This window comes from Rhinichthys klamathensis, unplaced genomic scaffold (assembly GCF_029890125.1).
Source record: "Rhinichthys klamathensis goyatoka isolate OS25496 unplaced genomic scaffold, OSU_Roscu_1.1 h1tg000147l_1, whole genome shotgun sequence".
Lineage (NCBI taxonomy): Eukaryota > Metazoa > Chordata > Actinopteri > Cypriniformes > Leuciscidae > Rhinichthys > Rhinichthys klamathensis.
Window position 1 is genome coordinate 424,342 of NW_026606682.1, and position 15,801 is coordinate 440,142.

Below are 15,801 nucleotides of genomic sequence, written 5' to 3' on the forward strand. Positions count from 1 at the left end.
CCTACCAGGGGCAGTTGGGTCGCTTCACTGCCATTCATAAATTGTCTCCTGTGGCCTCACGGGATAGTAAAGCGTCCACTTTTTTGCCTACTTTTCAAATACTATGTATACTACATACTACTCTTTTGACATACTGTTTTTCAGACGCAGCTAATGAGTTTTCCGAAATGCCACCACACTGCGCAGCCTTGTTGCAAAAACTGCAGAGATTAAAATTCCCGAAGAAATGGGATAACCTTTCACAGGTGAGAATGTGTTGGTTTGTGTTTTTATATGGATTAACTCAATATTGCAGGTTTTTATGGTAACTTGGCAAATATGGTAAGTTTTTAATGTCATGTTAGCTGACATTTGCGTCTTGTGTTTGTTTAACAAAATCATCTGCTGTGCTTTGCAGACATAGATATTCATATATGCATATAACTACGACTGCAGACCCACAGTCAACTTGCTCTCGAGAGTTCACAGACCAGCTTTGACCATTCCAATATGGCGGACGGCTTACATATAGCGGCCCACAGAAACAGCCGCTAATGAGGAATCTATGTATGTATATGGATGGACACATGAATAATCTTCAAAGATGGCCACCGTGTGAAATGACTAGCCTTCAAGGGACTTTGCCAATATGCATCCTTATAAGGTACAAAGGTGTCTCTTTAAGGGTACTGACCCAGTGACAAGTTTTTGCACCCCTAAATGTACAACCTTTGCAATTTTTTCCGGCAGTGAAGGGGAGCCATCACTTCACGTCTGACATTTATAGAGAAGTTGCCCTGAGTAAAGTAACAACTACCTGTGAACACATTCTAGTGTATCCACTGCCTTTGAAACACTTTGACCCAATGTCAATATAAAACCCCCTATTAACTCAAAAAGACAGGAAAGAGGCAGATCACAGACATTCACCAACTTCTTACTCCAGGGCCCGGATCTGAGGGGAAGGAAGGGCTGAGATTTGAGTCTTTTCTGTGAAAGCAAGGAGGCCGTTAAGACGGTATTAAAAAAGGAGAACCATCAATCCATCCTTCATCTCCACATCGGTGGCTTCACCTGCCAATTGCAACTACAAATCCTTTGCAGCTGAAGCAGCCAATCAAAAGTCACTGAGGATGCTGATGTCAGCAAACTCCTGGCGGTAACGGAAAGAGTACATGCCCAGCAGGAAGGCCCATTTAAGAGTCATGAAGCTCCACACGGCCGACAGATAGAAGCTCTTGGGGTCAGTTAATGCTGAAGACAAAAACATACAGAACGGATTACAGACAACACTACAATCTTGCATTATTACAGATTTTGTGTGGGGAAATATTTTATTCGACAAAGCTGTCCATGTGAAGGTACTTACACTGCTTTTCTATAACGGCTAGAGTTATGAAGGTGGCAAAAGCAGAAACAGCCAGGAGGGAGAAGACAGAACTAACAAACATGAAGAACTTGAGTCCCTTCAGCCATGTGCGCCAGTAGTCCTGAATGTACATAATGTGAGTGACCAATGCCCAGAGTGCCAGAACGCCTGTAGATTTAAACACATAACATACACAAATCATGAGATTAATAATCTATCTATCTATCTATCTATCTATCTGCAATTATAATTACAGTGGGACCCAAAAGACTGAGACCATGAGGGATTTTCTCTTTGCTATTTCCATTTTTATACAAAATAGATAAATTATAAATAATATTCATATCAGCATAACAATTTGAGTGAAAATTGAAAATAAAACTCAAAAACTGAAAACAAAATCAACTTGCATCAACACTGCTTATTTGATTCGTTGGTGTAAATTATTTAATATACATTATTAAATATTGTTGATTACTTTTATCATAACTTATTGTTATTAACATTTTCTGTTTATTCCATGACTTTTGCAGCACTGTAACGTTAACGTTACTGTGTGTTTCTTTATTCGTCTCTCTGTCTGCGTAGGCTACAGTACAGATGGTCACATATCTGCATATTTACGGGTTATTATTTCCAAACTCAATCTAAGAATATAGCAGGCTGATTTTTTCAAAGAAATACATAATATAATCACCAGTTTTATCTCTATTGGAAAGGCAAACCTTCCACAGCTCAGCAGACTTATTTTACACAATGTGACAGCAGATCGTGTCAACCGCAAGATCACACAATACGCAATTCACCAAATTAAAAAAAACATGACAGTAAAAGAAACACGATGTGAAATCTTTATATTTGACAGTGGATGTGTTAAGGCTGTGTGTGGCCTTGAGTTTATTTACAGACCTGATAATCCGCCCATCGCCGCCGTCCACGGTTGTTTATAAACCACATTCCACACGATAAACGCCGAAAACCCCACCAACATGCCGAATGTGGCATAACCTACACTAATGTAAATTCTGTTTGGACCCATTAATGATGTATAAAGTACCGCAATAAAGCTGTAGGAAGAGGCTGGACAGAACGATTACACCATCGACGAGGGATTATGCAATTCACCGCTGCTTATTCGTAAACACGACTTTAAGACCCGGAAGAGCTCCGCGTATCACCCTCTATGGTATCACCAAAGCAACCATCAACAACCCGCCATAGGCAACAGGGAGGCAACAACCTCGCAGTCCCGGATGTTCAGTTGAACAAAACGTTTTATTAAATATGCATTTAAACCAACAAAAGATTTGCTATATCATATCACGGCGTCATAATTTTATGTAATACATTTAGAATTGTATCCTTACTCATAATTTCTGTCATTTCATTAGTCAACATTGGCTACTCACAATGTGCACCAATTACGCATTAAGTTTGTTCATTCCTGAGAATTTAGTATTTACTCGTGAAAATTTAAATTTACAGGCTATGCATGCTCATTTAATACTCATTGTTTATTAGATAATTACAGTAGGCTATAATAACATGGGTATAAAATGTGACCGAAGGTTGCCAAATAATATAATAAATAGTATTACAAAATAATACAATATTTATGAAATGTGGTATGCACCTATTTTTTTTATTTTCCATGTTTAATTGTATGAATCCATATGACAGCCAGCCTATAACTTTCTTTTCTTTCTAGGCCTAATGCAGAACAAACAAAACAAAAGGTGATAATCTAAAACTGAGGAAAAGTGTATAGAAAAATGTTGTAATTTACCAATAAATGCTGCGTTAGAGCCAATAGTGTTTCTCAACCAGTGGGCAGGGCACCACTAGGGGCCGAAGGATGACTTAAATTATTCAAATTATTAATTTAATTAATAAATTAATAAAAAACAGTAACAAAATGGAGACATCATATTTCTTTATTTCATTTCCCCTCAATAACTATTGTTTCCCAGTTTCTCATTTAAAAAAAAAGAAGATTTTTTCATAATTATTGCAAAAATACTTTTATTTGAAAATTGTGTTGGACAATGATGGGCCTTTAAAGATTGAGAATTACTGCAATAGACAAGGTCACATATTTCTCTTGTTGTTTGTGCAGCACTGAAGGTAACAGTTTAATCAGTTTGATCTTTTCTCAGTGGTTTTCATCTGAAACTCCCTCTCAGAGCTCGACAGTAATCGTGAAACAAACTCAATTGCAAAACCTGCTGCAAGTGATCATTGTACAATAAAAGAAATGCTATACAGATTTTATCACTGCTGACATCATTCACAAATTTTCCCTCGCGATCTTCTTCACTCTATTGTCCTTCAAGCATAACAGAATGACATGCCTTTAGGTACTATATTTAAAATACAACAGTCAATTAAAAAGTAGGCTATTCATTAAACAAAAAGTGATCAAATAAAAACTGAGGAAAAGTGTGTATTATTAATTAATTAGCTGCACAGACAATATGACATATAACAAAGTAGCACTTTATTTTACAATCCTATTCCCCACAATCCTATTCCCCACTTTTGATAACTAGGTAATAACTAGTACTAACCCTGAACATACCCCTAAACCCAAACTTATGTTGTTACAGTACTTTATATTACCCAATACTTTCTTAGGTATAAAATAAAGTGCAACCCAACAGTATGAACAGAACAGAAAAGAGTCAGATCCATTCAGATTCTCAAAATCTCAAGTAGTGTTAACCATGAGCACAACATTTTTGGGTGCACATGTAAACAGAATGAAAGTCCAGTGAGAAGTGAACTAAATCAAGGGGTCACAGATGTACTTTGGCCTCATTTCCCCCAGTCACTGTGGATAATTGAAATATTAAGGCTTTTACTCGTACTTCGAGGAAATGGAAGACAACAAGTGTCATCATCAAGCTTCTCGACACACCTTCTTAAATCAACCTTTATGAAATAAACACCAGGCCACATTTTATGTCACCAATGAGAGCGCAGCAGGAAGCCGGTAACTCGCGTGGCTTCAGTGATTCCAATGAGATCAAAACTCAGTGGTTTCCTCTGTTTGCTTCACAGGCAACACAGAGACACACAAAGAGATCATACAGAGATATATACATCGCCTTAAAGACAAGAAACACAAGATTGTCCAGACTGGCATTAAAGAAAACTATTTGGAGAAATGAACACACTGCCAACATCAGATATACCAGACATAGATACAGGTAAGTGTGTTTGTGAAATATATCACTGAAAGATGCAACCATTTACTTTGTGTTTGAGACAATGTGTGATTCTGTGTATAACCTCGCACTCTTATATAAAGGTTCTTTATTGGCATTGATGGTTTCATGAAGAAGCTTTAACGTCCCCTTTCATTCCAAAAGGTTCTTTATAAAAGGGTTCTTCACACTAAGACAGAATTTGTTCTTTGAAATGGCTTTTCTTTCTTAATGGCTTTTAAGAGTGTAAGGAGATATTACTACCTTATTGATCCTAAAAAATGACTTTAGTTAAATAATAATTAGATCATTATATCATATTTTTTGATTAGTGTTATATGTAAGGTTTCATTAGTTAACTACATTAGTTAACATGAACTAATAATGAACTGTACTTCTACAGCATGTATTAACCTTTAATGTTAATTTCAACATTTACTGATACATTTTTAAAATTAAAAGTTGTGTTTTTTTAACATTAGCTAATGCACCGTAAAGTAACATGAACAAACAATGAACAGATTTTTATTAACATTAACAAAGATGAATAAATACTGTAACAAATGTATGGCTCATAGTTAGTTTGGTAACATTTTAAGGGGACAGTTACACGTTACTATATGTACTTACTAATAACAGTAAATTAGGCATGATTACAGTTAACTAACCCTAAACAAAACCCTAATCGTAACTCTATAGTAAGTGCATGTTAATTAATATTACTCCGTTATTTGAGTACAATGTAGGCTAATATCGCCCTAAAATAAAGAGTAACCGTTAGTAGTTAATGCTTAATGCGTTAACAAATGAAACCTTATTGTAAAGTGTTACCAGTGTTTTTGACTCATTTCAAACACATTTAGAATAAAATTAATTTAATTTAATTAATTTAGGTGTACCTATGACACATGAGTACCTGACTACAAAATATTATACAGTGCTGATAGAAAACAAATAGGCAGATTTGCCTACATTTATCCTGAAACATGAAACAGACCGCAGTCCAAAAGTAGCAGTTTAACAAGATTGTGTCTCAAATTGGTTAAAATGTTGCCCATGTATGCGCATTTAATAATCTTCAGTCCATCAGATAACTGTTGGAAATTCTGTGGGCCAGTGATTCACCGTGATGCTGGGAAAGTTAAGCGGCTTGTAGGTGACAGGTGGGCACGAGAGAGAGAGAGAGAGAGAGAGAGAGAGAGAGAGAGAGAGAGAGAGAGAGAGAGAGAGAGAGAGAGAGAGAAGAGAGAGAGAGAGAGAGAGAGAGAGAGAGAGAGAGAGAGAGAGAGAGAGAGAGAGAGAGAGAGAGAGAGAGAGAGAGAGCTGTGAACTTGCAGAAGCCCCCAAATAACACACAGGAAGCAACACGATGGTAATGTGGCCGGGTGAGAAGGTGTGCATTTAAAACATCTCTGTCTTTTCTCCATCTCCCTCCCAATGCTTCATCGCTTCATATATCACTGGAGTTCCAATATAAACACTATTTCCTTCCTGCATGGCGCTGAACATGCATGGGAAGGAAAGGCTGATTTGGAATGACAGGATTTATGAGCATGTAAAATCACACAGTGTTCTGGAACTACAGACGGATGGGCAAGAAACCGAAACAATCTTCATGCACACGAGTGTGAAGCTCGAGATTCCAGTGTGCCAGGACATTAATGTGTGTGATTTTTGTTCCGTTTTTAAAATTGTGTCTACAGGGAGCTGATGATTGATTACAAAAGGCTGTGATTTGTTGCAGGAAGTCCTACACCCTTTCCCATAGGAACTGTGTGCTTTCTTACTCTGTGATGGGAAAGGTTTTATATGTAGTACTGGTCTGCCAGTTAAAACCAGCTGTATGTGTACATTCTGGGTGGGGTGTTTTATGGAAATATAGAATACTAAGATTCTTAAGACATTCTGTAAAACATCTTCACAAAATTGGCTCCTATTTATCAAGTGTGTAAAATGTACTAGCTATAAACGCACACTAGAGGGCACACTATGTTATTGTTCAAGCAAGCATCACAAAGCAAATAAAATTTTCAATGTAATAATTTAATACTTAAAAAAAAAAATTATAATAAAATAAATATAGGGCCTACATTAAATGTAGCCTATATTTAAGATAAATAGGCCTATGGAAATAAATGTAATTTTAATTTACCGAATAAATAAATAAACTGATTTAGTCAAATAAATTATAAATAAAAATAAATTGCCTATATTTAACCTTTATTCACTCTTAAAAATAAAGGTTCTTTATAGGCATGTATATGGTTCCATAAAGAACCTTTAACTTCCATGGAACCTTTTGATTTTACAAAAGGTTTTATAGTGGAAAAAATGTTCTTATTAAAATATTACTGTTCAGTGTTCACTGAAAGGTTAGGGAATCAAAAACGCATCTTCTATATAGCGTTGCTGTGAAAATAATGGTTCTTTTATGGCATCGCCTTTCTGGACCTTTATATTTAAGAGTGTTTTACCAGGAAAATAAAAACTATTGATATCTAAAATGTCTTTTACAAGAGTCCTGGCCAAGACATTACAAAAAATAAGTCACGATAATTGAAAACAGCAAAAATGTAAATAAAATATTTAACATCACGGTCAGCTCAAACAGCGGTTTGAGACAAAATAAAAAGATTTTAGGTGTAAAATAAATGATTTCCACTGCCATTATATTTTAGAGGTAACTAGGGCTTTGCAAAATGTTTCTTCTTTCAGCTGTCCTGTCTAAATGAGTTGGGTGTTAATAGCCTATTGTCTAGTACTATGTGTGAGTTAAATATCTTTTGTTCTCATCGCAGCAACTACATATCTAAAGGCATCTACATCTGTACATCTCACTTGCACACAAACACATTTTAACCCTCTAAAACAATGGCAGACCAAGTGTCTCTTTCTATCTGATCTGAGTTAAAACTCTTTTTCTCACTTTAACTCTTTATCAGATACAAACTACCACGTTCAAATGCCTTGTGAGGGTCACATGCAGGAGAACTGGATTCCTGAGTCCTGTCATAGGCAACCACTGACACACACACACACAAACATGCAGAAATACACTTTGAAATATGCAGAGAAATAGTCAAGCACACAGTTAAAAGGAGCGATTGTGGATCGTCTTTCTTTCATTTACTGCGGCCTTAGGGTTTATATCATTAATTGCTGTGAAGTGAGAAGTACATGGAGGATATACATGCCAGAATGTTTTCGTTCTTTAAACAGATCTTGTCTGCCAAGAAGAAAAACAGATTCGGTAAGAAAAATCTGATACTGTTCTGTTGAAGTGGAAGCCTGTTAGAACTCATGATCAGTGTTGTGAGAGTGTGTGAACATCAGTTCAGTTCACATAGCGATGAGTTTTCTACTTGAGTGCACAAATGCATGTACGGGTATACTTGTGTATGGCACTTTCCACAAACAGGGTACAAAATATGCCTTGATACTCAAAATAATAATACAAAAGTCATTAAATAGTCAGTCAAAGGAGTCTATTGGTGAATCCTGATCACCAACCTAATATTATATAAGCGGCTGCATGTTTGCTTATTTCATTTATATGAGGTTTGAAATTTTTACAATCATGTTGCCAAAATTTAGGACATTTAAAACCCTGATTTAAAATGAAATAAATATTTAATATTTTACTAAATGTATAAAATCTGGATGGATGGATAGTTTGGGTTTTATCTATATGTCCTGTAAATGAAAGAAATTAATATTTTTTAATAGGATAGGTAGCATGATTGAATGGTTGAGCTTGACAAATGACTTATTGATTGACAAATGACTTAGGAAATATTTGTCAAAAAAATATAAAATGGAATAAACTGAATTTGAATGGAATGGAATTGACTTGCCTTCTGGTCATGCTGTAAAAAAAAAGGTCAAAATGAGGTTACTTATATTCTTATGCAAAATCAATATTGTATTCTTAAACAATTTACTTATATAAAAATCAAGGTAGGAAGCAAAAAATGGGACAATTATTGTAACTAAATTTTACATTTTGGTTGCACTTTTTTTTCAATACTTCAATACGCACTAGTGTACTTAGGCCTACCTATAAAGTACTGGTTAATATAACTAGATGGGTTAAGGTTATGTTTAGGGGTAAGCTAGTAGCTATATTACCCAGTTATGTACATAGTATGTACATGGGGAACAGGACTGTAAAATAAAGTGCTACCTAAATTCTTGTTAATTAGTTAGTCATTAAAACATGTTTTATGGCATTTAACATCAGTTAAACAAATTGTGTCAAAATCATATTTTTGCATGATTTTAACTCTTGACGTGTCCATGCAAAACATAAAAAAGTATAGATATTTAATGTTTAAAACAAGCCACTTTTCAGGTTAATTTAATAGGATTTGAGCCTCTAATTCTTTTTAGTCATAGAACATCAAAGAGTGCCATTCATGGAATGGGTCACACAACTTTGTCAAGCTCATGTTGAAACACCGATTGCTTTAGCTCCAGCAGTTTTGGAGAAAGATGTTGGTTTTGTGGGTCTGTTCCTGCAGTGCTGCCAGACAGAGATAATATACTCAGGGCAACAGTTGAGAAATATTTTGAGGCCCTCGTTGAAGGCAGGTGAACAGAGCCAAAACAGGGACACGCTTCCAAAAACTGTGCTAATTCAAGGAATCTTTGCAAACACTCAGTTACAACATATTAATCATTCATTACTCACAGCCAGGAGTTTAACACATTATCACATAATTAAAGCAGTTAGTGTTAAACCAATGTTCCTAACTAATTTAGCGCAAAAATATGAGACCTAATACACAGCTTGGATTGCGAGACACACCTTTTCTGTTGCTGTGTGTGTTTCTCCAAAGCTTCACATATCATTGTAATGCCTACTTAGCATGCATATGAAAAATAGCAGCAAAATAACTGGTATTCCACTATATTTTGGATTGAGGAGCCAGTCTAGTGGCTCTGTGTTGTTATATTTCACTTCTCCAGGAAGGGAAGATACTCCTGAAACAATAGCCGGGGTCTAAACAAATATTATGTAATGTTCCCTGACCTCCAGCCACATGGACATTCTCAAATTGGGACAGGTTTTAAGATCGCCCCCCAGCGTGACCTGTGGGTATAGGGAGGACGTACAGTATTGCCCACGTTGGGATGATGCCTATTGAAGTGAATGACACTCATTCCTCAAAAAAGTAATACATTTTGTATTAATACAAATCTTTAGTATTGGACACCTGGTTTAGTATAAGTGCTGTTCCAATCCTTATGTGAGCTGGTCACCTATGCAGTATATTTTGGCATTGCTCCAAATAGTTATTTTTGTAATGGATTTTACATAAGTAATGTGGGGATGCATGTGTCAGGGTGTTGCTGCACATTAAGCCAGTTACTGTATGATGTTTCTTTTCAGTTAGGATGCAGTTGCTAGACATTGAGACAGCGCACTAGATTTTGGAACAGAGCTAGAGTTTCTATCTTTGGGAACAACTTACAATAAACAGTAGGCAAACACAATACTTTCCATCAGAGTTCACAATATCCATCCACTGGGTTTTGTGGGAGTCATGAGATCTCACAAATCATAAGCATGAGATGGGAAATAACATGATGTAACAGTAAAAGGAGAGCAGATTGAATCAAACAGCACTGACTTCCTTTCTTTCTTTACTTGTGTCTCCTCATCCTCAGAGGCTCCAGCAGCAGTCATGTGTTCGGCAGACACAATCTTCCGGTCGTCTCTGCGCTCGTCCCTGGAACAGGTACAGAATAAAGATCACTAACTTAATATATAAGTCTTATGTGGGGTCAGAGTATCTTTAAGAAACATAAACTCAACTATTAATTGATTTTTTACTTTGCATTGGGATAATTCATGGTTATCTCATGCACCGACTCTAAATCAAACACAGCAACCCCAGTTTGCTACATTGTAAACATTCGAAACTCATTTTGAAAAGGGGGAAGTGTGTTCAAATTTCAAAAGGATTTTAAGCAAAGTTGGGGAAATGTGTCCTTTTAATTGACTGTTTCACCTCAACCTTGGCACCTGCACCAGTAAGTAAGGTGGGTTATGGACACGCCCCCTGATCCTCAACCCCTCAAGGTTTATCATGCAGCTGGAACACACAGATAAGAGAGCTGAAGGAGAGACAGAGTGTGTTATTGAGTCAAACGCATTATTTTCCCTGCTCTAGCGTTTCTTTAACTGCTTGATGCAGAGGTCTGTAATGCTAAGTTCTACATATCTGGATGCAGACGGAATAATCCTTCAGTCTATGAGACTACGTAAATGGGAAGCTGTGTTTTGTTCCACTTCATAACCTTCTTTTCTGTCTCTTAAAATGTTTATTGCTATGATGTCCAAACATTTGATTACGCTTAAGAGATTATTCATTCATGCACATTCAAATGTTTAGATATGTCACAAAATATATATTGTATATTTTAATGTACAGTCTATGAAATATATGAAATAGCATAATAGCAGCTGTCACTGCCTTTGTACCTTATTTACCCCTTAAGGGTATATATTAACCTACCTTTTGAAGGGTGCTGCCCCAGTGACAGCTTTTGTGTATAATTCACATTCATATTTTAATATAGGCTAAATAATTTACTGATCTGTTAAGCATATGCAAGAGTACAGTTTCCATGTTTTAAATATCATATTTTAACTGATTTAGTCACTGTAACGACTATGGTACAACCATGTTCAATACATTGTTATTTTAGCATCATTTTTTGTCACATTTTTTATTAATATTTTGAATTAGTTTTTATTTTTATATTTTCCATTTTAATTTTAGTTAAAGTTGTAGTAATTTGTAGTGTTTTTGACCTTTTTATTAGTTTGTGTTTTTATCCCTATATAGCATTTTTAATTAGTTTAGTACATAATCTACATGAAAACAAGAAATGTTGCCTTGGAAAGTAGCTGAAATAAAATAAGTTTATATTTCAAAGTTAACACTAGGCCTACATTTATTTAATGCAACAAAATGTATTTAGGTTTTAGTAAAAGTCCCCATAAAGTTTTTGGGCTTTTAGTATGAATGTTAACCTTACTGTTAGCTAATGTGCTCCAAGACGATGACAAAATTCGCATTTAGATGTGTGCCCACATTTCCCACGAAGTGAATGTCATTAGGAAGTTTTTCCATGATTATTTCACACAAAGAATAAACACCAAGCGAAAACAAAAGGCTATATATACGATAGTAAAGTTCGTTAGAATAATTTGATGTAAACAAACACCTGCGGAAATCAAAGCGGACGCTGGTTGATTTTGTGGAGTATGAGGCGCGCGCCCTGACAGGGGCGGGAGCGGGAGCGCGCAGGCTCGTCTGACAGCGAACAGCAGGTTTTTAATGGCATTCGCAGCCTGGACTCACACGCACGTAGGAATGCAGCGTGCCGGTCAGGTTGTCTCTAAGCAGGGGTTGTCAAATCCTTATTGGAGATGTAGTTTTCGCCATGTGTTGCTGCAACAGATGATCTCGAAGTAAAATTATTTGTGATACATCGGACTTGACTGAAACATGCATCTCTTTCGGAGTTGTAATTACCGAATCTTTCCCGATCGTTGTTCCAATGAAAAAACACCTCAGATCCGGGGAATCAGCTGGGTAAGTGGGCATATAATACATAATAATAAACACGTAGAATTGTTATTCAAGAGAGAGAGAAAGGTTATGAAAACTTTTAGGCTATTATCTGGCTATTCAACGAAATATGTGCTTGTTTGAAAAGGTTTGAAAAGATTTGAAACATTCTTTCAAATGATGTTTAAATGTTAATAAATTATAGTATGTGAATATGTTGCTTTAAAAAAAAATTAAATGCCAAAAGTTATCGCCATGGAGAAAGAATGGAAAACATTTTTGTTTACTTAGGCCTATTTAAAAAAAGTTTATAATACATTAGAAAATATTAGGAGTCTGATTTTCATCGTTTACACATATCCACAAAAGGCACCCCTTAATTGAAATACCTCAAACAATATTTTCTATTTTTGAATGTTATAGTGCAATTTTCTCAGAGCACCATATTTACTGTGTACTAGGCTATAGCTAAGTGCATTAACTTGTGTGTCATGATGTGTTACTTAAGTGTGTATGGCATTGAAACTCAATGCCAAATGATGTAAATCCAGAGACACTTAAGAGTCCCCCAGACATTGAACATGACCCCAAACAGCCGGAGCTTTGGATTTTTGTTGTAGCCTGTATTTTTGTTTTTTTTGTTTACATGTTGTTAAAGGGTTAATCAAGGATGAGTTATTTATAGCGTATTGTTCATTGTCCATCTTAAGGTTTGTTCCCTTACGGTTTGGAAAAGAATGTGCACAGGAAGACCCACACCGCTGTAGACCTTAGTGAACAATAGTGAACTTTAGTGAACTACAGAGTAAATCTCATATAATGAGCATGTTTTCCCAAAATGAAGGATGTAAATTCAAAAAGACACTGATCTCTTTTAGATTACATTTATTTCTAGATTTGATCATTTGGCTTTCATGTCAATATCAAAAAGAAAATACTCAAAACACGAGATCAGGAAACATAGGGCACTGTGTAAACCTTACGGGTGATTTCCCATTTCTATATCACATTAACACTATTAACTTGAACATACACTTCTTATACTTATTCAAATACACGTTAAACAGATGATCCAATCAGGAAACTGTTTCTGCACTGATGATTGTTAGTAGTCGTGGAGCAGTGGTCTTTTATGTCGAGACCCAATTGTCCCTGTCCTATTCATTCCAGCAATAAGGGTCGTGACTCAGGATGAAATACCTCACATTGCACAAGGACCCCCTGAGAAAGAGATAAAGAGGCTCATTTAAAGAGAATGTGTAATGTCAATATGCCACGGTCTGCCCATCAGGGTTGGAGTGGGGTGTTTTTCCTACCTGAATTTTTTTAGTATATTTCAATTGAAAACCACCGAACCTCAGCCTGAAACATCTGTCTAAGACTATCCTGCATTGATCATACTATAATATAATATATTTGTGTCGACCACATAAGTAGGATTCTTATAAGAGTTTTTAAGATAAATGGCAAGTCGTATTTAAATTAAATGATAGCAATGATAATATCTATCTATCTATCTATCTATCTATCTATCTATCTATCTATCTATCTATCTATCTATCTATCTATCTGTCTGTCTGTCTGTCTGTCTGTCTGTCTGTCTGTCTGTCTGTCTGTCTGTCTGTCTGTCTGTCTGTCTGTCTGTCTGTCTGTCTGTCTGTCTGTCTGTCTGTCTGTCTGTCTGTCTGTCTGTCTGTCTGTCTGTCTATCTATCTGTCTATCTATCTGTCTATCTATCTGTCTGTCTGAGAAATGAAGGCACCTGTCAATAGCATTTGACGATCAGGTGATCTCAGACACTTCCCAGCACCGTCATTAGACTTAGAGTCAATATCTTTGTGTAATTTCCCTCTCGTACCGGAGCATGTGATCTAGTCGGCTGCAGTTTCACTCTACACAGTTTACTCAGTCAACAGAGCCACGCTGGCTAACCTTATACAAAGGTAAATCAAGCATGAGGATGCAGTGAACCTGACCACCTGAGGATCATCCAACCATTTTTACTGTCTATTGCTGCAGTTGAAAGGGAAACCAAGCAGGGAAAATGCTGAGGGGGAAAAACCAAATCAGCTTATCCCCATAAGATCTTATTGAGAAATGATACATCGGCCTTAAATGTTGGTGCTGTTGACTCAAAGCTGATGGGTTTTATCTAGGCGTCTGCTGTATTAACTCCCTGCGTGGTGTGGTGTAGTGTAGTGCTTATACGAATAGTAAAAAATCATTTACTCACCCGCATGTCGTTCCAAACCCATGGCTGACTTTCCTCTGTGGAACACCAAAGGTGATGTTTAGCTCAAACTGGTCTCGTTTAGTGGAATCCTTTTGGTTTTGAATGACATTAGCGTGACTAAATCATGACAGAACTATCCTGAACAGAGCAAGAAAGGAGAAAGCCTTAAGTATTATCATAATAACCATGAGCCATTGTAATTGTAAGCGGCCGAGAAAAAAAAAAAGATTAGTTTTCACAAAACCTACAAAGATACATTATCAGGGCAAGCCCACAAATAGCTGGATATGCTTCTTAATGCTTCACAGAATTAGTCAGCGGATGCTGAGTAACACCTGCCATGGGAACAGAGGCTGACAATGCCTCATAAAAACGCAGTTATGGACTCTCTGCCATATGAGCAGAAGGGAATCAGGTGGAATTTGGTCAGTTCAAGACTGTGGAGATTTTCTCTTTGTCTGAAGTCTAGCAGCATCTCAACTGGTAGTTCAAGTCGGTTCACCTGACATCATGGTAACACCCCCTGTAGCTATTTTCTAGTCGCGCAAGTACAGATCGCGTCTGTTTGAATAAGACTGAAATCTCCAAGCTTGCATTTCAGTAACATTTCAAATCAGAGATAAAAATATGTCAACAATAGTATCATAAATTCTTCCTCAAACCAGGCTAAATTGGCTCAGTTTCATTAGTGATTTTTTTTAAATGTAATTGCATTGGTCATTAATGGTATACGTATGATTTGGTTCTTTCCAAATGTGTCAAGGTTTTAGGCAGAGAGTTAAATTGCATACAGAGTTTTTTTTCCATACAATACTAAACATATGCAATAGTGAGGTTTTGACAGTTAAACAGAGCTGAGAATACTACACTCTGGTTGATAGCTGATAGCAAAATAAAATGGTTAGGCCAGAATATTTAATAAACTTGCAAAGAGCATGAGGTGTTTATGGCATTGTGAATGGCATGCCAATTCTGTGGCATGCAAAATCCATGTGGTCCTGGTTATCCATCTGTACAATGAAATATGATATGATGCATTGTCCAGAGATAACCCTATAGGTCAGTTTCATTTCAGAATCAATAGCTAAAATGCATTTGGGCATCTAAATCACTAGTGGTTAACAGCTTACCAATAAATATTTAAACGCAGTTCATCTGTAATTCTCTCTTCAGTATTGATGCTCTAATTTCATCATGTAAAGGAGAGAGATGCTTTTCTTGGCTCTTGATTGCAGACAGAGATCATTCAGAACTGATGGCGATTGGTGTTAGTTAATAGCTGGACAGAGAACCAAAAACTTGAGTGCCTCTTGAGCAGGAATCCCATCAGATATGCATGATTACAACCTGTTCATTCTCAAGTATGTGGTCCAGTTCAGATGATTGAAATCACTCGAATGCATCCGTCCTCTTTTTAAAGTGTCATTTCAG

General features: G+C 36.4%; 2 protein-coding genes across 4 annotated transcripts in view; one reads left to right on the forward strand and one right to left on the reverse strand.

The window, feature by feature from the left end:
• Positions 1–256: 256 nt before the first annotated feature.
• On the reverse strand, positions 257–2,503 carry slc48a1a (solute carrier family 48 member 1a). Its single transcript, XM_056257896.1, has 3 exons — positions 2,258–2,503; positions 1,349–1,516; positions 257–1,233 (listed from the first exon to the last, which is right to left on the reverse strand). Exons 1-3 carry the CDS (start codon positions 2,385–2,387, stop codon positions 1,097–1,099), a joined length of 435 nt encoding a protein of 144 aa, XP_056113871.1. The 5' UTR covers positions 2,388–2,503; the 3' UTR covers positions 257–1,096.
• A 1,937-nt stretch (positions 2,504–4,440) lies between these two features.
• The window catches only part of rapgef3 (Rap guanine nucleotide exchange factor (GEF) 3), a 37,255-nt gene continuing 25,894 nt past the window's right edge, over positions 4,441–15,801 (forward strand). The window contains exons 1-2 of one of the 3 annotated variants that reach the window (XM_056257892.1): positions 4,441–4,557; positions 10,225–10,295. In XM_056257892.1, coding sequence (XP_056113867.1) covers positions 4,515–4,557; positions 10,225–10,295 — 114 coding nt within the window. In that variant the 5' untranslated portion in view covers positions 4,441–4,514. Of the gene's footprint in view, positions 4,558–7,707; positions 7,805–10,224; positions 10,296–11,895; positions 12,162–15,801 lie in introns of those variants that run through there. The other 2 variants (XM_056257891.1, XM_056257894.1) reach the window with 2 other exon arrangements.

Bases quoted from the DNA above. Each gene is read 5' to 3' on its own strand.
- slc48a1a (XM_056257896.1), bottom strand. From the start codon at position 2,387: ATGGGTCCAAACAGAATTTACATTAGTGTAGGTTATGCCACATTCGGC. The intron at 1,517-2,257 runs GTCTGTAAATAA...TTAAATCTACAG, and splicing joins GGCGATGGGCGGATTATCAG to GCGTTCTGGCACTCTGGGCA. The intron at 1,234-1,348 runs GTAAGTACCTTC...TTTTGTCTTCAG, and splicing joins AGCCGTTATAGAAAAGCAGT to CATTAACTGACCCCAAGAGC.